The sequence below is a fragment of the Arvicola amphibius genome, chromosome 4 (assembly GCF_903992535.2).
Source record: "Arvicola amphibius chromosome 4, mArvAmp1.2, whole genome shotgun sequence".
NCBI lineage: Eukaryota > Metazoa > Chordata > Mammalia > Rodentia > Cricetidae > Arvicola > Arvicola amphibius.
This window is the reverse complement of record NC_052050.1, coordinates 38,581,773-38,604,584: the sequence shown is the minus strand read 5'-3', so window position 1 is coordinate 38,604,584 and position 22,812 is coordinate 38,581,773. Positions and strand designations below refer to the sequence as shown.

At 42.2% G+C, this 22,812-nt stretch overlaps 1 protein-coding gene across 2 annotated transcripts in view; it reads right to left on the bottom strand.

Annotated features, from left to right (window-relative positions):
• Positions 1 to 1,099: 1,099 nt before the first annotated feature.
• The window catches only part of Cct6b (chaperonin containing TCP1 subunit 6B), a 45,160-nt gene continuing 23,447 nt past the window's right edge, over positions 1,100 to 22,812 (bottom strand). For both annotated transcript variants that reach the window (XM_038328172.1, XM_038328173.1), the window contains exons 8-14: positions 21,319 to 21,401; positions 20,150 to 20,246; positions 19,348 to 19,495; positions 4,997 to 5,130; positions 3,596 to 3,698; positions 1,657 to 1,729; positions 1,100 to 1,172 (exon numbers count right to left, since the gene is read on the bottom strand). In XM_038328172.1, coding sequence (XP_038184100.1) covers positions 1,100 to 1,172; positions 1,657 to 1,729; positions 3,596 to 3,698; positions 4,997 to 5,130; positions 19,348 to 19,495; positions 20,150 to 20,246; positions 21,319 to 21,401 — 711 coding nt within the window. The remainder of the gene's footprint in view (positions 1,173 to 1,656; positions 1,730 to 3,595; positions 3,699 to 4,996; positions 5,131 to 19,347; positions 19,496 to 20,149; positions 20,247 to 21,318; positions 21,402 to 22,812) is intronic.

The following is a 22,812-nucleotide window of genomic DNA, read 5'->3' as shown; positions in this document are numbered from 1 at the left end:
CAGGTCCAACCTGAGCTACAATGTGAGACTCTTTCCTGAAATTCTCCAAAAAAAAAAAAAAAAAATAAGTCTTGATGCACAGGGTAAGTTGACAATGGAAACTTAAAATATAAATAGTAAACGAAAGAGAAGTGTGTCTTGCAATGAACTGTCATGCAAGAAAGTTTAAAGAGATGTCAACAAACATATTAAGTGAAATAAAACAGGCGATAAAATCATAGATTTTTCAGACAAGGCATGAAACAGTCAAGGGAACCTTCTCCTAACACTATAAACAAGTTCCAAGAACGCACCTAAGACATTTACTATCTTATCAACTTGGATCCATGCAAAGAACATGGACAAAGATACTTACCTATCAATGGTAAGTATGACAGATGAACTGCAGAGCTTTAAACAAATGGATATAGGATCGTATATCTACAGACCAGCTACATTTGAATGTTCTCATAGAGCCCATGCTAATGGGCCCTGCCTTTCCAGAGAGACAGACTTGCTGTCTAGTCAGAGCTATCAGAACCAGGGAGAGCACCGGTTGCTGAAAAGAGTGGGGTTATAACACCAGTACCCAGAAACTGAGGCAGGAGGATTATAAATTCCAGCCCAAACTACATAACCATACCCTGCCACATTTTTAAAGACTAAGCAAACTGGCTGGTCTAGGGACTGTGCATGAGAAACCTATATTGCAAGTGATGGCACATTTGTAGGAGAGTGGCAGCAGGAAATTACTGAAGGACTTTGGAAAGGAAAGAGAGCATTTATCTTACTATATTTATGATCTATGATAACTGGAAATTGACTTGGATACTCTAAAACCTGTGCCCAGAAGGTACAGGCATCATGACACATTTTATTTTATGAAAACTGAAATAACATATATTATAGGGTGGGGAGTTAAGACTCAGAAAATATTGCCATTATTATTCCTTTACTGGGAAAATTTGTGTGTTCTTTATACTTTGATTAAGTGTTTTTGAAACAGTTGAGACCAAAAGATACACACCACATTTATTTTGTAACAGTTAAGGCCATAAGACGGTGTTGAATATGACATGCATGCTATCTTGTCTTCCAGATGAATTGATTTTGAATTCAATCACTCTCTGAGAGACGACATCCCAGCTCGCATAATTTCATCAACCAGGAGAATGTTGGTAGCAATCACCGTGCTGAGGATGAAAAGATGAGAGTGAGTCGAGCCTCCTGATGCACGCCTGTGTCTCCCCAGCATCTTCGGCAGCGCGGGGCACTTTTCCCTCCGGTTATGTTGGTGTTAGAACACAGATCTTAGGAACGGGCGCCCCTCCTCACACTGTAATTTCAACTGCTTTGTTGACTCGGTGGAAGTCTGATTTATGTCCCAGCAAAGCTGTGCTTAATTTCCACATGTCGCCGTCCCTCCCTGCCACACAGACAACGCTGCTGCACTACTCCCTGCCTCCCCTTCCCACTCAAACATCAAGGTTAGGTTAGCTTTTCCTGTGACTTACGATGCCGCAAGTGCAATGCTTAGGGGACTATAAGAGGACAAAAGCTAGTCTCAGTAGCTGGGAACTACGGTGTCATACACTTCACAACGCTTTCAAAACCAAAAGAAATGCTCAAAGTTATCAGTTCTATCCCTAAAGGTCTTTCTCTTCATTGTCAATTTACCATGAGTGAAGAAGATGTTTTTTCACACAATAATTATCCCAAATGCCTGCTTCTGCTGCTACCATTGGCTCCCCTGTAAAGTAGAAACAAACCATTTAATACAGCAATCTTGACATACCCTGTCAATGTTGACTGGTGAATTCTAGCAATATTTAATCTCTTATAGAACTACTTTTATCACGGTCACCAAAGACCCCTGTGCTAAGTCCTGTGGGCTATTCTTACCTTCTGCTTGACAGCTCATCGCCCTCCTTTGACAATTCCTTCTCAGCCTGTAGGAACCATGTTCACCTTTCTTTCTCACTCATGGCTCCTTTTCTTCTCTGACACCTTACTGTTGGAACACCCACCCAGCTCAAGACTCTTCTGTTCTCTCGCTATTCATCTGTCTTAGTCAGGATCACTACTGCTGTGATGAAAAACCATGACAAAAACCTCAAAGAAGAAAGGGTTTATTTGGCTTATGCTTCCACATTGTTCAGCATCAAAGAAGTCAGGGCAGGAACTAAGATAGGGAAGGACCCAGGAGGCAGGAGCTGATGCAAAGGCCACAGAGGGGTGCTGTTTACTGGCTTGCTCCGCCTGCTTTCTTATAGAACTCAGGACCTCCAGCCCAGGGATGGCATACCCACAATAGGATGGCCCTCCCCCATCAATCACTAAGAAAATACCACACAGGCTTGCCTACAACCAGATCTTACGAATCTTAAGGAGGCATTTTCTTAATTAAGGTTCCCTCCTCTCAGACGACTTTAGCTCATGTCAAGCTGACACAAAACTAGCTAGCACAACGTATTTGCCAGGTGGTCTCATCCAGTTTTCTGGGCTTAAACTATCTGATATATCCTGATAACATATCTCTTTCTGGAGCTCAATATACTAAACCACTTTCCCCCCAAGAAGACCATAAGTACTTCAAAGCAGACTTTGTCGAAATTGAACAGTCCCCCAGTCCACAACAACTCCAGCCTTCTCCACAGTTAGCGCAGTTCTGACCTCCTAGTCACTCAGCTAACTCCTGGCCACAGAGTGGTCGAGTGGCCCTTTTAAACATAGACTATGTCACATCTCTGCTCAAAATTGCTCCCTATTTCACTGCAAGGATTAAAAAACAAAAGCCAAAGTCCTCGGACTAGCTCACATGCCACTGTACAGTCTAACCTATCGCCTCTCTTCCTTCCTTCTCCACTGGCTCTTCCCTCTCTTGAGAGAGCGCTTATGTTGCCCCCTTCATGGTTAACTCTTTAGTTCCTCCAGGTTCTGCAGTAGACATTTTCCTAGTTTATACTGTACAAATGTTTTAATTTTCATCTCTTCCCTACCCTCCTTAATTAGCATTCATGATCATCCTTCCTATGCTCCTTTTATTTTTTCATCAAGTTTATTGTTCTCTTAGATGCTAAATAATTTATTTGTCAAGGTAATTGTTTACTGCCTGTTTTCACTCACTATAAGAGAGGCGCTATTTTGCACAGTGTGAATCCAAATAATAAGCACTTAATTTAACTATTTAAACATTAACTTTTTAAACATTGGTGGGGGCAGAGAGGACCAGAGAGGTAAATAGTTCAGTCATCAACTGTTGTACAAACACAGTGACTGAGTCTGAGTTTGGTCCTCATTTAAAAATTCTTTTGTTTCAGGGCTGATGAGGTGTTTCACCCAGTAAGAGCACTTGTTACTCTTGCAGAGGACCTAGGTTCAGGGCCAGTTCCAGAGGCTCTGATGCTCTCTTCTGACCTCCACAGGCACCGCATGCACATCGTGCACAGACATACACGGAGGCAAACACCTACACACATTAGCTATTTTTTGGAGTAAGCTAGAGGCAATCAAGATTGATGCAACAAAATGTCCCAACCTACCACTCTCTGTTATAAGATTTGGGTTCTGGAAGAACAACCTAGTGAATAAAGCTAATTTTTCTTCAGTTTCTCACCTGTATTCAGGTCTATGCCCACGAGCTCTTTTGATTCTGCATGTTCAGTCTGAATTTTTATCAATGTTTCCTGCAGGTCATAACCAGAATTCTGAGCAAGAACCTTCATGAAAAAACAATAAGTATGTGTGGAATGCCTTCACATGTGGATTTGAAAATCTAATACAAAAGTAAGGTACTACCCTTTAGTCTTGTAAAAACCCAACCCGAGAACAGTGTTCATGTCCTTTAGAAGAATCCATTCCTAACCTGAACCAAATGATTGCTTTACCCACCTAGCACATTTTATACTTGAACACTTCCCCCTGTGAACAGAACGCTAAGCTCTAAGGACCATACCGCCCCGCTCCCACATAATTTTATGCAAGGTCTACATTCATGTAGTTCAAGTTGGCCTCAAGCCCCTTCTCCCCTTATGTAGCAGGAAATGCCTTGAGTTCCCAGTCCTCCTGCTTCACCTCCCATGTGCTGGCATTAGGCACGTGCCACCACATCCAGTTTATTTCTTTCTTTATAAAAGATTTAAGATCACTCTTGCTTGCCCTGGCCTCCTGAGCCGCATGCCCTCTCGTTCTTGCCAGCACATGCTAGAGAGAAACAGAGCATCTGCAGCACCATGTGCCCCTCGGCTTCAGAAGGAGAGCCATGAACTGCAGCAACTGGGATGGAGATGCCTGTTCTCCTTACCAGCCCACTTTTCTCTACTAACGACTGATAGAGAAAAGGGCCACTGTGTGCCAGGGCCACCAATTCATGCTAACAACATCATTACTTAATGACTTTGCTGCTTGGAGGAAAGAAAAAATAGATATTCACAAACAACCCACAAATTATGAATAATTCTGACATAAATTATTTAAGTCTTTGCCAGGATTGTTAATAATGGTTTAACTCATGGCAATAGCATGCTGGAAACAGCTTTCTATATTTCTATGTGGCTGACAACTAACAGAAGGCCAAGAGGAAGGAAGGACAGCTCTGTCCTCTCCTGTGTCGCTCCTTGTTGAAAATTACAACAAATTCAAGCTAGTAGTATTTGGGGATACTAAACATTTTGAAGAAGTCCTTCTCTTCTCCCAATTTAAAGCAATAACTAATATTGTCGGATGGCACCAACAAAATAAGAATCTATGCAAAAGGGAAAAACCTAACAAAACCTAAACTCCAAACTGTTCATTAGGATTGGTTAGTACTGAACTTTCTGAAGGAGCTTTCAGACACAAGGAAAACCTGGCTGCTTCAGTTCCCACAGTTTCTCTGCTGGCTTTGTAAAATATTCAACATAACAGGAAATGCAAATAAGCACATTTCTAACTCTGCGAACCGCTGGGAAAGATGGCAGTTTGTAACCAAGGATCTTTCAGTCTGGCTGGCCGTTATCTGGCCGGGAGACAGTCGCACCTTTGGGACAATAAGTAAGGCATCAGCGAAGGCTTGGACTCCAAGGCGAGATCGTCCCTGCACACGGTGTTTATAGTTCACAAGAGCCTCTGCTATAGCGACTTCAGCTGCTCCAGCCCCTGGGACCACACAACCTGCCAGAGGGAAACAACGGGAAGATGTCAGGCAAGGGAGGGAGCGAGAAAAGCAGTGAGCTACAAAAGCAAGCGCCTTTAATTAGTTGACTACCTCTGCAATGTTTTGAATATATTTAGAGATCAAATAAATTCCACAGTTCAGAAGTAACTAGGTTTGCCCAAAAAGCATTCTGAAATCAAATAATTAAGCACAGTACAAATACTGGTTGCAAACAGTTTGTTTCATGCTTATCCTCTGGAAAATAAAAGTGGCATTTCTGGAGCCAAAGAGATGATTCCCAGCACCCACATTAGGCAGCTCACAGCCATCTATCTATAGATCAAATCCAGGGAATCTAACACTGTCTGTCCTGCATCAACCTGCATTAACATAGTGCACATAAACTCACACAGACACACACACACACACACAAATCTTTTTTTTTGGGGGGGTGGTTTTCGAGACAGGGTTTCCCTGTAGTTTCTAGAGCCTGTCCTGGAACTAGCTCTTGTAGACCAGGCTGGCCTCGAACTCAGAGATCCGCCTGCCTCTACCTCCCGAGTGCTGGGATTAAAGGCGTGCGCCACCACCGCCCAGCCACACAAATCTTTTTTAGGTAGATGTTTCTTTTACCTACATCTTATATGACAGCATTGAAAAGTTGTTATTTATAATTTATAGTAGCAAGAAGCTGGACACACTGTCTCATCTAAAAAATTTAAAAGGCCTTAGAATGATGTATTTCAACCTTTGAAAGACAATAACTGCTAAGCCAGACTACTTTATGTGGAAAACTATCTCTCATAATTGAAGGGCAAAGAAAAACTTTCAGTGACTGGACCAGGAGTTCATGGTTACTAAACCAGCTCTACCCAAGCTATTCAAAGGAATCCTGAGGTCCGAACAGAAAGACACAGTATGAGACTACAGGAAAGAAGAGGTGATGCTAGACCAGAAGTTAAGCAAACTCATCAATCGCCATAAGATCAACAGTGTAACAGGAACCAACGCACAACCTTCAATAATAACTCTGAACATCCATGGTCCCCACTCCCCACATAGAAGACAGACTAAAAGGCGGCATTTACAACTAACCTGGGCTCATAGGGGCTCACGGAGACTGAACTGACAGCCAGGCAGCCTGCACGGGACTGACCTAGGCCCTCTGCATGTATCTGACAGTTGTCTAGCTTGGTCTTCTTGTGGGACTCCCAACAGTGGAAACAGGAGCTATCTCTGACTCTTTCGCTAGTTTGGGATCCTGTTCCTCACACTGGGTCCCCTTGCCCAGCCTTACTACAAGGCAAGGTGACTATTCTTGCTATATACATATCAAGCTATATACAGCTTGATATGCTGTTTTGTTGACATCCATGGGAGGCCTGCCCTTTCCTGAACAGAGACACGGGAGGAGCGGATGGACAGGGAGGCATGGGGGAGGGGCTGGGAGGAGAGGAGGAAGGGAAAACTATGGTCAAGATATAAAATAAATAAAATAAAACATTAAAAGAAAAAAGTTTTTTTTAAAGGGCTGGATTTATAACAGAATTCTTGTATTTGACAAAATAAACTCCAAACCAAATTAGTCAAAAGAGATGAAGAAAGTCACTTCATACTGACTAAAAGAACACTCTTATAAAACAATACTACTGTTATGAGCATATATACCCTGGACACAAGGGCACCCAGCACTACTAGAGGTCAAGACCCAGATAGCCAAAACAAGAATACTGAGTGATGGCCGGGCGGTGGTGGCGCACGCCTTTTGGGAGGCAGAGGCAGGCGGATCTCTGTGAGTTCGAGACCAGCCTGGTCTACAAGAGCTAGTTCCAGGACAGGCTCCAAAGCTACAAAGAAATCCTGTCTTGAAAAACAAAAAAAAAAAAAAAAACAAAAAACAAAAAGAATACTGAGTGATGTCAGTACCCCACTCCCATCCCGATGAATCATAAACAGAGAAACATCTGGATTTCGTGATACCTCAGATGGACCTAGCAGACATCTACAGAACATTTCACACAAATACTGCTGAATATACGTCCTTCTCTGTAGCCCATAGAACTTTCCCTAAAGTAGAACATATTATAGGACAAAAAGCAAGTCTCAGCAAATACAGGAAAATTAAAACAGCTTCTTGTATTCTATCTGACCACAATAAAATGAAGTTAAAAATCAGCAACAAGAAAACAACTAATTCATGTATAGTAAACAACTGGGTTACTGAAGAAATCAGAAAGGAAGTAAGTTTTAGAGTCAAATGAAAATGAAGACACAACATACCAAAAGCAGGAGATTCAATGAAACAACACCAATTTAAAAGGGGAGTGCCAATAAAATTCATAAAGTCCTAAAGACAAACATTGAAAATGTATATTGCACTAAATTAGAACATCTAAACGAAATGGATGACTTTCTAAAAGCATATGAGCTACCAAAATTTAACTGAGATAAGTAACTTAGATGACTTTATCCTTTAATCCCAGAACTTGGGAGGCAAAGGCAAATGAGTGTAGCGGCGGTCGGAGGAATTTGGAAATAACCAAAAATAGTCCTTTTAGAATAAATCAGTTTTAATAAAAGGAGAAAGTGGGATACACTTACAAATACAAAGCTCCAGCGAAGCAGAGAGTCAAGCGGGAAAAAATAGGGCCGTCTATCCCCAACCCGGTTCTTTTTAAAGGTACCTTTCTCCCCTGGAGCAGCCATGCCCCTGAAAGCAGGGATTGGTCAGCTGCCCCAACAAATGAATCTCTGTAAATTCAAGGCCAGACTATTCTACAGAGCAAGTTCCAGGACAGTCAAGACAGAGAAACCCTGTGAAGAAGAAAGAAGACGAAGAGGAGGAGGAAAAAAGAAAGAGAAAGAGAAGGAGGAGGAGGAGGAGGAGGAGGAGGAGGAGGAGGAGGAGGAGGAGGAGGAGGAGGAGGAGGAGAAGGAAAGATCCAGGCTTAGATGGATTCGCTGCATTCTACCATACCTTTAAAGATGTAATACCAATCCTTCCAGACTATTCCATACAATGGAAAATGAAGAAATGCTCCAAACTCACATATGAAGCCAGTACTACCCTGATACCAAAACCAGATAAAGACACACACACACAAAAGAAAATTATAGGCCAATTTGTCATATGAACATAGAAGCAAAAACTCTAAGTAAAATATTTGCAAACTAAATTGAATACATCAAAAAGAGTATCCATCATTATCAAGTTCATTCCATTCCAGAGATGCAGAGATAGTTTAAGGTACATAAATCAATAAAAGTAATATAGCCTATAAATAGACTCAAGGATAGAAATCACGGATCATTTCAATAGATGCAGAAAAGGCCTTTGACAAAATCTTACTACTTTGCATGACAAAACACTGAGGAGACTAGGAATAGAAGGAACATATCTCAGCATAATAGAAGCCATATACAGCAAACTTAAAGCCAGCAACATGCAAAAGAGGAAAACTCACAACACTCCCATTAAGGTCAGGAGCAAGATAACGGTGTCCTCTCTCCACTCCTATTCAACACAGAGGTTGAAGGTTTAGCTAGAGCTTGTAATAAGACAAGAGAGGAAATAAGAGGTACACAGACAGGAAAAGAAGTGAAAAGATCCTTATTTGCTGGTGACTTGATACTATACACAGAGACCCTAAAGACTCTACCATAAATTCTTACATCTGTGCTAGGTGGTGGTGGCGCATGCACTTGGGAGACAGAGGCAGGAGGATCTCTGTGAATTCGAGGCCAGCCTGGTCTACAAAGTGAGTTCCAGGACAGTCAAGGCTGTTACACAGAGAAGCTCTGTCTCAAAAAAAAAAAAAAAAAAAACCTTACATCTGATAAACACTTCCAGCAAGACAAGGTGACACAAAACATCATGCAAAAATCAAGAAGTGCCCTTCCTATATACCAGTGGAAGACACACTGAGAATCAAGGAAACAATGTCATTCAAATTAGTTTCAAAAAATAAAATGAAATCTTAAAATACATCTAACCAAGGAAATGAAAGATCTATATAATGTCTTAAAACACCATTGAAGCAAACACTAGGAGACAGACAAAATCTTCCCATGTCCACGGATTGGAAAAATTAATATTGTAAAAATAGCTGTCCTACAAAAACTAATCTAATCTACAGATCCAACACAATCCTCACCAAAAACCCAGCATCATTCTTCATAGAAATAAGAACAAAATCTAAAAAATCATGTGCAAACATGAAATTCCCCACAGAAGCTCTGGAGAGCTGGCTCAGTGGTTAAGAGCCCTGCTGCTCTTCCAGAGGACCTGGTTTTGATCCCCTGCACCCACATGGCAGCTCATAGCCATCTGCAACTCTAGTTCCGGGCATTTGGCGCCCTCTTCTGGCGTCTGTGGGCACTGTACATATGTTATGTGCAGACAAACAGGCAAAACACTCATACACATAAAATATTTTTTGAAGATCCCAGACACTGAAAGCAATCCTCTGCAATAAAAATAATGCTAAAGGTATCACAGAAGTCTCATGATAACCTCAATAGATGTGGAAAAGGCTTTTGACAAAATCCAACATCCCTTCATGACAGAAACACTGAAGAGACTAGGCATAAAAATAACATATCCCAGCGCCATATAATAGGGCTATACAACAACCTATAATGAACATTATACTAAATGGAGGAAAACTCAAGGCATTTCCATTAGAATCAGGAACAAGACAAGGATGTCCAGTTTCTCAGTTTTCATTCTTAGCTAGAGCAGTAAGAGAAGGAAATAAAGGGGTATAAACAAAGAAGCCTTATCTGCAGATGATCCATATGGATCTAGCCACAGTTCCCAGCATTGCTGGGGAGCGTGGCCAGGTTGACGAAGGTGTAGGGTTGGTGGGGCAGGAGAGAGTGCATTGTGTCCATCCATGAGAAGTTGGAGCCAGCTGATGTCATCCTAGTAATGGCCCCTCCAGCTGGAGCTTCCTAGATATCTTGGGAGCTCCCCTAGAGCCAGTAGCTCAGATGACTACAGTCAGCACCTCTTGCAGGCACTGAAAGAATCCAACTGATAACCCAAATCCAGCTTTACCCCCCCACCATTCCTCAATTGTCACTGTCATACCTGACCAGGAAGGGGTGGACAGCCTTTTGAAGGCCCTAAAGAGGGAGCTGTCTGCGATGGGTGGGGACCAATTCACAGGCCCACCACGTTATTCCTGACCTGGGCAAGGTATCAACATCACTTCCGGCACTGACTGGATGCTCTTGACCCCTATACGTTGGCCACAGATTGGCAGTGATGGTTGGAGGCCACGAGTGACACAGAGGCACCCGAGCCACCTCGCAGGTAGCGGGGACACTGAAAAGATCCTCACTATCACCCAGAATCCTTGCGGTGTCTGAGCACAACTCAGGTCCCATGAAATGTTCACACAGAAGAACTTGATCCAAAATGGCAGAGCCAAGCCACTGCCTGCAAGGATCCTGAGCATCCTGTGGGGATTTGTTGGGAACTGGGGACTTTGGGGGCATCCTGGGGATATGAATGGAGAAATATGAGTCTTTTATTTTTAGTAAAGTACATGATTTTTTTTCTGTGATTCTGGTTAGATTCCAGGACCTCACACATGCTAGGCAGGTACTATCACTGAGTTGTGACCCTGCCCACTCCCACTCCCTAGGCTAGCACTCTACTGCTAAGATAAATCCCAGTTTCGTGGATTTTATTTTTCAAGTGATAAGAACATGTGAAAAGTTCAGGTCATCCAGGAATATCTGCATATGAGAATCTGATTTACTTTCACGATCTCCAAAGCTCGTATTTCACATGAACATTTCCAGAACTTTTCCAAACAAACCAAAACAAAAACAGAAACAAAAGCAGAAACAGAAACAAAAAAATAACCCTCCACTCATGCAAGCAGCCACAGTTATATTCAGTAGGCCAAAAACAAAGAACATTTTAGTAGAAAGGGGCTTGTTGGGAGAAAGGATTTTACCTGTAGAAAGTGGGCACAAGAGAAGGTAATGGGGGGTAGAAATGCTCCAAACTCAGAATATACATGTTTGAAACTGTTAAAATTAAAAGAAAAGATACAATTTACTTTAAAACTACATTGGAGGGGCTAGAAAGATGGCTCAGCAATTAAGATCACTGGTGATTGTTCCAGAGCACCTGGGTTCAAGCCCCAGCACCTACATGGTGGCTCATTTATCACTTGTAACCCAAGTTCCAAGTGATCTAATACCCTCTTCTGGCCTCCACAGACACCAGGCACATACATGTGGTACACAGACATACACACAGGCAAAACATTCATACACATAAAATAATTATTTTAAAAACAACTTTAGATTCCATCTCATGCCAGGAAGAATGGTAATCACTATCCATTATCCAAATAAGTGCTAGTGGGGATATGGACCAACGAGAACTGTATACACGGCTGTAAACTGGTAGTGGAGATCCTCAAAAAACTAGAAGTAAATCTACTATGTGATCCAGCTATTCCATGCTCAGCTGTGCCTGAAAAGCTCCAAGGCAACATATCTCAGAGACGCTTGCGCATCGAGGTTTGCTGCAGCACTGGTTACGACAGCTAAGTCAGGGAAGCAGCCGAGAGAGCCAACAAGACAAGAATAGACAACACGTGGCATATATACACAGCGGAAAGGTTTTTAGTCAGGAAGGAGGAAGGTACATCAGCTGCAGGGAAAGGGTACAACTGTAGATATTCATTTTCCAGTCTCGGACAAATGGTGCGTGTTTTTCTCTGATTTGTGGTTCCCAGACTTTATTAGGTACATAAAATCCTGTGAGTATACACCGTCAGACAGGTAGAGCAGAAGACAAACCCCAGAACTGCACCTTGGTGGTCTTGAGAGTTCTTTCAGAGACCTCCACTCAGGTGAAGATGAATCCTTGACTCCTCCCCCCCCCCTACACACACACACACAAAATCAGAATGAACCCATCTGTAGCAGAGATGGAATTTATTAAGAAGGAGGTTTAGGGCTAGCAGGATGGCTTGGTGGGGGAGAGTGTGTGACAACTAATCTTCACTGTCAACTTGACACACCTGTGAAGAGGGACCCTCAAGTGAAGCATTACCTCCATCACAGTGGCCTGTGTAAGTATGCCTGTGGAGGGCCAGGATTTTTTTTTAATTGCTAATTGATGTGGTAGAGTCTATCCCACTGTTGGTGATACCACAGCTAGGCAAGTGAGCCTGGGCTATGTAAGAAAAGAAGCTGCCAGGAAGTGGTGGCACACACCTCTAATTCCAGCACTCAGGAGACAGAGACAGGCTGGATCTCTGAGTTCGAGGCCAGCCTGGTCTACAGAGTGAGTTCTAGGACAGCCGGGGCTACACAGAGAAACCCTGTCTTAAGGAAAGGAAAGGAAAAGGAAAGGAAAGGAAAGGAAAGGAAAGGAAAGGAAAGGAAAGGAAAGGAAAGGAAAGGAAAGGAAAGGAAAGGAGCTGAACATGAGCCTGGGAGCAAGCCAGTGAGCAGCATCCCTCCATGTAAAGTTCCTGCTTTGAGTTCCTGCATTGGCTTTCCTCAATGAAAGTAACCGATGATATGAAATAAATCCTTTCCTCCCCAAGTTGTTTTTGGTCAGGGTGTTTATCACAGAAACAAAGAAACAAACAAAACAAAACAAAACAAAACTAATATGAGGTGCTTGTTGCTGTGCCTAATAACCTGATTTCAATTCTCAGAACCCACGTGGTGGGAGGAGAGAACCAACTCCTGAAGTTTCCCTCTGATCACCGTGCACATGTGTCACGACACACATGTGCCCATGCATACAGCACACTGATAATACATACATACATGCATGCATGCATGCATGCATGCATGCATGCATACATACATACATACATATAAAAAATTAATGAAGAAAGTTTAACACAGATTTAGACTTGGGGCTAATAGAAAGAGGGGTGCTTAGGGAAAAATGAAACCCACCAAGCACCTGGGCATGAGCTTCTCACGAGTCCTGCTTAAGTGTCTCTGCAGCAGTTATATACTATTTTGGTGGCTCTAAAATTGTAACTCTTAATGGTTACTTTAAAAACCCTTTTCCAGGCTGGAGAGATGGTTCAGTGGTTAAGAGCACTGGTTGTTCTTCCAGAGGACCCAGGTTCAATTCCCAGCATCCATACAGCAGTTCACAACTGTCTGTAACTCCAGTTCCAGGGGACCTGACATATTCACCAATGTACATACAATAACTTTAATTAAAAATTTTTCTTTATTACACTTACTTATTTATATGTGCATGCAACTGGGTGGATGCGTGCATCCCACAATGGTCACCGGAGGTCAGAGACAGTGTTAGGAAGTCAGTTTTCTCTCTCCTTCCCCCATGAGAATCCGGAGATTGAACTGTTGTTGGGCGTGGTAGCCAGTGTCTTGACCTACTGAGCAAGCTTGCCAGTCCCACCCCACTCTTTATGATAAGTGAAATTACAGGGTAGCTCCAAGAGTGCTTTGGATGGGATTAAAATCTAATAAAGATAAAACCATGAGGCACAAGGGTTGGGCAAGGTGGTTAAGACACGTCTGTAATTGTAAGTGGAGAGTCTTAGGAGAGTTCTAGAAAATTGCAGGTTTACAGATGAGAATGGGAAAAGGTCACCCAGACTTAGGCCTCAGGCACAGTTCACTATTTAAACATTCTTATTGGAATTACCACTATATCAAAGGAAGACTTTCTCTATGTGAGTAACCTTCACAGTGGATGGATGTTGTTAACTATCTCAGCTCTCAGCAGGCGAGAAACTTCAAGCAGAAAGGGGAAAGGGGCTCCTTCCCCTTCCCACTTCCTCATAATTTCCCCCGACTTTCATCCTGTCACACATATGACATAAAAGTATAAGTGACACTGGCTAGGGGAACAAAAAGTACTAACGGGAGCGGGGAGGCAGGACGGGATATGCAGGGAAGCATGTTCAATATACATTATACGGTTGTGTCAAGAGCCCTTATGTAGCATAGTGCCACGTACAATGAAGTAAAAAAGAATTCTCCAAAGTTTGCTGGAGCCAATGCAAGATGTGGCAGTTCTAGACCAGCATTCCTGTTTCACCACACAGTTCAATAGTGACATCCACAATGTGTCCACACTGCCATTTAACTGAAGCAATGCATGGAGCCATGCCGCAACATTGAATGTACCTGACCCCATCTAATCTCAGCATGTGAGTGTCATTGGTGGGAACAATGACTTATTGACAGTGTATTATGTCTTCATTATGCCTTGAAGAGTGATTACACTGTTACTTAACATTTAGAAACCGGTCTGTATAGTTTCTTAAAAATAAAGGATTTAAAACCATGCAAAATTATGTTTGCTTATTGCTATTTAAAATCAGTTTGAATGTGTGACTTTTAGAAACTTCCCCCGCAGTTCAGTGAATGTGAAAATGAATTAAAAGGAAGTGGGGATTAGGGCAAATAATGTGGCCAGACATTTGGGTATGGAATTTTTGGAACCCAATGAAGGATTTGTTTTCTATATTGGAGCAGAATCTAAACCGTAACCAAGGGGAGAAAAAAGTGTCTTTGTATTTTAAGCCAAGAGCTTTGTTTTAAAATATATCAATTTTCACACCTGGATAAGAGTTTTACATCTGCTTGCATAGTGTTGGGTAATTGTGTTGTGGGACTGGAGATTAAGCCTGGGCCTTGCTCAGGACAGGCATGGACTTTACCACTCAACAATAGATCCCCAGTCCTGCTTGTATAATGTCATAAAGATTTGAACTTGTTTAAATCAACAAATTTGTTCTGGAATTACCTATAATTATAGCAAAACAATATAAAATCAATACGTCTCAGCTCAGCATTTTTATTACCATCTCCCTTTTCTGATTCATTTCATAACATAAATGCTGAAGAAGTTATTCAGCTATAAACTGGGTATATCCTTATATCTCATCACATTTTGAAAAGCTCCTTCCTAAGGAGCAATACACTCAAAATAATATTTGTATGTGAGGGGTATAAGACTAAATATGCAAATAAACACATGTACCCATGTACTGCCTACCCCACCCATATTAAAAGACGTTACCATACCTTTGAGAGCTTCCCAGAAACCATTCCTCACGAAAAAATAGCATAAAGCTGTGAGATACTGCTGAAGAAAAATTTGTAGAACTACCTACATTAGAAAAGAACAAAGTCCTTAAACCCAGGAAGGGAGAGGGGAGCACACAGCACCCAGTGTAAGTGGAGGAATGGAAATAGGAGAGATCAGAGTGAAAAATTAGGAAATAAGAAATGGGAAATAGAGCTCACACCTGTAAACCCACACTAAGAAAGCCAGATGGGGGTATTGGTATAACTTCAAGGCCAGTCTGGGCTACACACTGAGTTCCAGGCCAGCTTGGATTAGAGTGAACCCTTGGAGAGAGAAAGAGAAAGAGAGAGAGACAGAGACAGAGACAGAGACACAGAGAGAAACAGAGACAGAGACACACAGAGACAGAGACACACAGAGAGAGACAAAGACAGAGAGACAGAGAGAGACAGAGAGACAGAGAGAGAGATAGACACACACACACAGAGAGAGAGAGAGGGGGGTGAAGGCAGGAGTAGCAAGAAGGAGGAAGAAGGAAAATGCATCCTTACAGCTAAAGAAGAAGCAAGAAATGTTAAAAACAACTTTATGCCAATAAAGCTGATAACTTAAATCAGTAGCTAAAATTTATGCAAAAGTCAGGTAAAGGCCAGCAGGATGACTCAGTGGGTAAAGCACCAACCATGCAAGACTGAATTTTGATCCCAGAGCCCAAGTGGGAAGAGAGAATCAACTTCTGAAAGCTGTCCTTTGACCTCTATGCAAATGCACTAAGCATGGGCACATCCTCATTCACACACACACGCACACGCACACACTAATATGACTTTTTACTTATCTAGGGATGCAGTTCAGCGGTAGAAAGCTTGCCTAGAACATTCATATCCCTGATTCTATCCCTAGTACTGAAAAACAACTAAGTCAGCTAACAGCTTAGGCTCTGTGGGTCCTGCCATTCCCTTTACAACTACCTCACCCACCACGACAGCACAGAACAGCTACAGTCAATACACTCAAGGGGGTATGACTGAGTTACTAAAAACCTATCTACTAAAGACATGCAGCAACTCATATTTCACTCACAAGCAATAGTTTGGTGCTCCCAACTTAGATATAAGGAAATTACTTTGTACTAGCACAAAAACAGACACACAGGCCAACATGAATGGGACAGAGGATCCTGTAATAGACCCATGCTGCTATGGTCACTGGTTTTTTGGTCTTGGTTGGTTTGTTGTTGTTGTGTTTGGTTTTCTGAGACAGGGTTTCGCTGTGTAACAGTACTAGCTGTCCTGGAATTCACTCTGTAGACCAGGTTGGCCTCAAACTCACAAGAGATCTGCCTGCCTCTGCCTCCAGAGTGTTGGAATTAAAGGCGTGTGCCACCATGCCCAGCTGCCACTGGCTTTTTAACAAAGAAATCCAGAGAATATATACACTTGGAGAATGGACAGCATGTTTAACAAACTGCACTGGGAGAACTAGATATCCATATGTAGAAAAATTAAACTAGATCTTACCTCTCACCACGCACAAAAATTAATTCAAAATAGACCAAAGACATCAACATAAAGACCTGAAACTTTGAAACTACTAGGAAAAAACTTAAGATACAGACATATATCAAGCATGCTGGTGCACATGTATAATCCTATAATTTTAGGAGACAGAGGCAGGTAGATCTCTGTAAGTTCAAGGCAAGCCTGGCTAAGTAAAGAAACTCTGTCTCAAAAACAAATAAACAAACAAATAAGTAAATGAAACAGGAAAAAGCAAACCTTTCTGAATATGTTCCCCAAAGCCCAACCAAATAGCAAGGACTGCATTGGGACCCAATGCGAGAAATTAAAAAGTTTCTGCATATCATAGAAAACAGTAAAGAATGCTAAGAATGGGAGACTTTCCTAGTTATTCCTCTGCTGGGAAATTACTATCCAGAACATGTGAAGGGCCCCAAACCAACAAACAATTCAATCACTAAAGAGGTAAATACACCATTTCCAAATAAGTAGAAAAGGCCAATAAATACATGAAAATGTTCACCATCCTTATTCATTACTGTAATGCAAACTCAAACTACACCAACATTTCCCCTCACTCAGTCAGAATGGCCATTATCAAAATGACAACAAATGCCACTGAAGTTGTGGGGGAATGAACCCTTACATTCTGGTAATAGTATGAGCTAGTACAGCCACTAAGAAATGAGTGTGTGGAGAGAAAAAGGAAAGAAAAAAAAGGACAGAACTACTATTTGATCCAGTCAGAAGCACCTGTCACCCAACAGTTCTCATTAGGGTTCCAGTGTCTTTATGTCCTTGCCAAGGAAGGACACTTAATTGTTATTCAGCTTTTGTATGGCAGTCATCCTAGAGGATGCAAAATGACATCTCATTGTGCTTTTGCTTGTCACTCCTTTTCTTCTTCTTCTTCTTCTTCTTCTTCTTCTTCTTCTTCTTCTTCTTCTTCTTCTTCTTCTTCTTCTTCTTCTTCTTCTTCTCTTCTTCTTCTTCTTCTTCTTCTTCTTCTTCTCCTTCCTTCTTCTTCTCTTCTTCTTCTTCTCTTCTCTCTCCTCTTCTTCTCTCTCTTCTTCTCTTCTTCTTCTCCTCCTCCTCCTCCTTCTTCTCCTCCTCCTCCTCTTGCTCTTCCTCCTCCTCCTCCTCCTCCTCCTCCTCCTCCTCCTTCTTCTTCCTTCTTCTTCTTCTTCTTCTTCTTCTTCTTCTTCTTCTTCTTCTTCTTCTTCTTCTTCTTCTTCTTCTTCTTTTTTCTTCTTCTTCCTTCCCCTTCTTCCCCTTCCCCTCCTTCCCCTTCCCCTTTCCCTTCCCCTTCCCCTTTTTCCCCTTCCCCTTCTTCCCCTTCCTCTTCTTCCCCTTCCCCTTCTTCCTCTTCCCCTCCTTCCTCTTCCCCTTCCCCTCCTTCCCCTTCCCCTCCTTCCCCTTCCCCTCCTTTCCCTTCCCCTTCTTCCCCTTCCCCTTTCCCTTCCCCCATTCCCCTTTCCCTTCCCCGCTTCCCCTTCCCCTTCCCCTCCTTCCCCTTCCCCTCCTTCCCCTTCCCCTTTCCCTTTCCCCCTTCCCCTTTCCCTTCCCCTTTCCCTTCCCCCCCCCCTTCCCCTTCCTTCCCCGTACCCCTATCCCCGCTTCCCCTTCAGGTAAACCCTTACCCCTTCTTCCCCGTTCCCTCCTTCCCCTTTCCCCTTTCCTTCCCCTTCCCTTCTCCCCTTCCCCTCCTTTTCCCCTTTCCCTTTCCCTTCCCCCTTCCCCTTCACCTTTCCCCTGCTTCCATCCCCTTCCCCCTTCTTCCCTCCCCCCTTGCCCCTTTCCCCGCCCCCCTTCCCCTTCACTCCCTCCTTTCACCTCCCCATTGTCCCCTCCCATTCCCTCCCTTCCCCCCTTCCCCTTCTTCCCCTTCTTCCCCTTCCCCTTCCCTTTCTTCCCCTTCCCCTTCCCCTTCTTCCCCTTCCCCTTCTTCCCCTTCCCCTTCCCCCTCCTCCTCCCCCTCCCCCTCCTCCTCCTCCTCCTCCTCCTCTTCTTCTGTTGTTGTTTTTTGAAATAGGATTTCTCTGTGTAGCTTTGAAACCTATCCTGAAACTCACTCTAGACCAAGCTAGCCTCAGTCACAGAGATCTGCCTGCCTCTGCATCCTGAGTGCTGTGATTAAAGGTGTGCACCATGACCGCCTGATGATTTCCACTCCTTAATGACTGGTTTATTTTAACATCTTTCCATATGTCTATTACTCTGTTTTAAAGGAATGCTTTTATTGAATTACCTCCCTTAACTCCTTTTAAATACAAGCTAGTTCTAAATTATCAAGAATTTAAGAAGTTAACATCCGTTCCCAACCTTTCTTACCACTACACTACACCTGAGGGAAAGAAGCAAGTTCTGAGTTATAAAAGCTCTCTTGCGGTTTGAAAAATAAATTCCTAAATGTATGAAGTAGCAATATAGTATTAAGTTAAGTGGTTTTCATCTCTTAGAGAGGGGCTAATTAATAAGGCAACATACCTTATCTTTATTCTTAACAGATATCCCAAAGGAAAATTAGAAAATTGTCTAAAGTGAAATAAAAGAGTAATCATTTGTACCTTAAAATATTATATATACCATGTCATATTTATTACTACAAAAAAGCATGAGATGCATATCCACCACAAAAAGAGCTTGCTTACCATCTTCAATGGCATTTTTGACCGCACGAAGTCCGTCTCTTAAAGCATCCTTGATCTGTATAAGAGTATGTTTGTTTGGTCCTTTGATCAACAAGGTGACAGAGAGAGGATTCACACAGTCCTCAATAAAAGTGAACTTTTCCTCACCCTAGCAGGGAACAAGAGAAGATATAGCTGAGGGCGCAGGTGGTAGAGCACTTTGCCCAGCATGCGTAAGATCCTGACTCGGATCCCCAGTAAAACACACACACACATGCACACACATACGTATACATACACACACATGCATGCACAACAAGTATAATATTTGACAGATTACATTATTACATTTGCATAAAATAGCAATGTCATCATGAAATTCAAATCTATTTTCTATTAAGATAAAATCTTCATGTAAATTTTCTTATCAAGTATAACTGCAGATGTCTTTTTAAAGTGGTTAAGTTATCCTACCATTGTGGGGATTGGGTCAGGAAGACAGTTCAAGACCAACTGTGGCTCCATAGGAAAACTCTTAACACTTAATAAACTGCAAACTCTGTTCTGTCCGACCTCAAAATCTAATATATGAATTAAAATGTATAAAATACCATAAATGGTTTAGGAATCGTGCTATAAGTGCTATTCACAGAAATACTCATGATGAGCTGGGCAGTGATGACACATATCTTTAACCCTAGCATTCAGAGACCGGCAGTTCTCTGAGTTCGAGGCCAGCATGGTCTACAAAGTGAGTTCCAGAACAGCCAGGACTACACACAGAGCCATCTTGTCTAAAAACTAAAAATAAAGATATACTCACTAATGAATACTCAAATACAAGGCCAGCATGCCCCAAGCAATCTTCATTAAGGTCTTCAAAGGAGTTTACAGCTATTCCTCCACAGGCGAGGGTAAGCCTGGAATCACATGTACAGCACCTCCACTTTGGTTATAGAAAATACAAAAGCTAATTTCTCTTTTCCTTTTTTTTTTTTTTACATGATCTCACTTTAATCCAAGCACTAAGGAAGCAGAGACAGGTGAATCCTTGTGAGTTTAAGGGCAGCCTGGTTTATATAATGAGTTCTAGGCAAGCCAGGTCTACACCTGAGACCCTGTCTCAAAAACAAACATATAGTTGTTACCTACAGTCACCAGCTTTATAACAAACCCGTATCTACCTGTCTTCTCTAATGAAAACTTTGTACCTTTGATCAACAGCTCCCAAACTCTTCATTTCTCCTAGCGCTCCAGCCTCCGCTATCATCCTCTTACCTACTTCTGAAAACACAGTCTTTTTAAATTCCACATATAAGTGAGATCATACAGTATTATAGTGTTTCTAAAATATGTTTTGTGGGGGGCAGAGAGTGTATGAAGGTGCACTCACCCATGCAAGTGGGGTGGGCAGAGAGTGACACAGGTTGTCTTTTTCAATCACTTCTCCATCTCATTTTTTTGAGGCAGGGTCTCTCACTGAACATGAAGCCTGAAGTCTAAGCTAGGCTGGCTGAGCAGCAAGCCCAGAGCTGGGGTCCAGGCTCACAATGCTGCTGTTCCTGGCTTTCATGTGGACTCTAGCGATCAGAACTCGGGTGTTCAAGCTTGCACAGCAAGGTACTTTACACACTGAGCTATCTCCCTGGCCCCAGAGCTTGTGGGTTTGTGTTGTCGTTGCTTGGTTTTTTAAGGGTTTCTCTGGCTGTCCTGAAACTCACTCTGTAGACCAGGCTGGCCTGGAACTCACAGAGATCCCTCTTCCTCTACCTCCCCAATGCTGGGATTAAAGGCATCCACCGCACCCAGCAATTGTTTACAAAGAAAGAAAGAAAGAAAGAAAGAAAGAAAGAAAGAAAGAAAGAAAGAAAGAAAGAAAGAAAGAAAGAAAGAACTTAGAAAGCTTTGGATTCAGTTCCTGACACTACAAACAAAAAGGAGAGCATCGCCAAGAGTGACAGAAAAGACTTGAGATACATAACTTGCACTTACCTTTCGAGATTTCTTCTTTTTGCCCTGCGAAGAGCTACGATTTCATATTTTGCAAGCATTTCTAAGGAAAACGGATCAATGCCCTGTGTTCAAGTTAACACAAAAGTTAAGTGGTTTTTGTTCTACTCTAGGCAAGTGCTCTGCCACTGAGCTCTACTCTTAACCTTAAAAAATTTAAACCAGTATTTCTCAAGCTTTTTTATTTTTTATTTTTATTTTTTTGTCTCAGCACCACTTCATGTTCTTAAAAATCAAGAAGAGTCAAGGCTGGGCATGATGGCACACACCTGTAATGCCTGCACTCAGGAGGCTGAAGCAAGGAAGATCTAAAGTTCCAGGCCAAAAGAGACTACGTAGCAAGTTCCTTCTCAGCCTAAGCTATATAGTGAGTTGTAGCTGTATCAAGTTATAAAAATGGGGACAAGAGAGAGGGCTCAGTGGTTAAAAATACAGGCTACTCTGTCAGAGGGCCTCAGCTCAGTTCCTAGCACCCATGTGGGGTGGCTCACCATTGCCTGCAACTCTAGTTTCAGACACACATCCCTAAACATAAATGAAAAAGGAAAACATTTGAAAGGATTTTAAAAAATAATTGATATTATATTCTAAGGGGGTTATTTATTCATGCATGACTTTGCAAGATTATGTGGATTGTAGTCATTTAGGAACTACTACTGGTTCATTGAGTCAGGCAGCACACTCTGCGAGGTTTCTTCCTTCCTTGGAGTAGTGAATTGTTGCATTAATTTTTCAGGAAAAAAAATCCACTGGACATCCAAATCTAGGTAACAATAGTTTATCTGTTGAACCTTCTTTCAACTAAAAAAGGCTTTCCATGAAAAAGTAACTAGTTTAACTCAAACTCCAATTACACATAGGCTTTCTTCAAGAAAACCAGCATATTTTGCTATGAAGAAGTGCTTTATGTATATTTCAATTTTATCACACAAAATTACAAAAGAAAATGAATACTTAAGGACCAATATTTAATAAAATCAATAGTTAACATTTCAAGACATCCTTTTCTAAAAAAAAAACAAAACAAAACAAAACAAAAACAAAAACAAAAAACTGTGTGTGCGGTATGTCTGTATGTGGATGCGTGCTCCCGAGTGCAGATGTGTGGAGGCCTGAAGGCAAGCGATCCCCTGGAGCTGCAGTCCACTGACCATGTGGTGCTGAGAGCTGAATTCAGATCCACAAGAGCAGTGCACGCTCTTCACCGCTGAGCCACCTTTCCAGACCCATCATCAGACACTCGTGAATGAAGTGCCTTTTCCCCTGGCTCTGTGGCAGTAAAGAGTATGGGGAAGAGCCGAGTTCGGTGCTGCTCTCTTGGTGTGCAGGAAGAAGCTAGCAGCTTTACCCTTCCTTATAAAAGCCCACACAGTGTAAAGGGTATTATTATTATAAAAAGAGTTTCCTCCCCAAACTCCCTGAAAATGCCATATGGACACTTTCGGGTCACAGGCCGCACTGAGAAATGCTGAGACA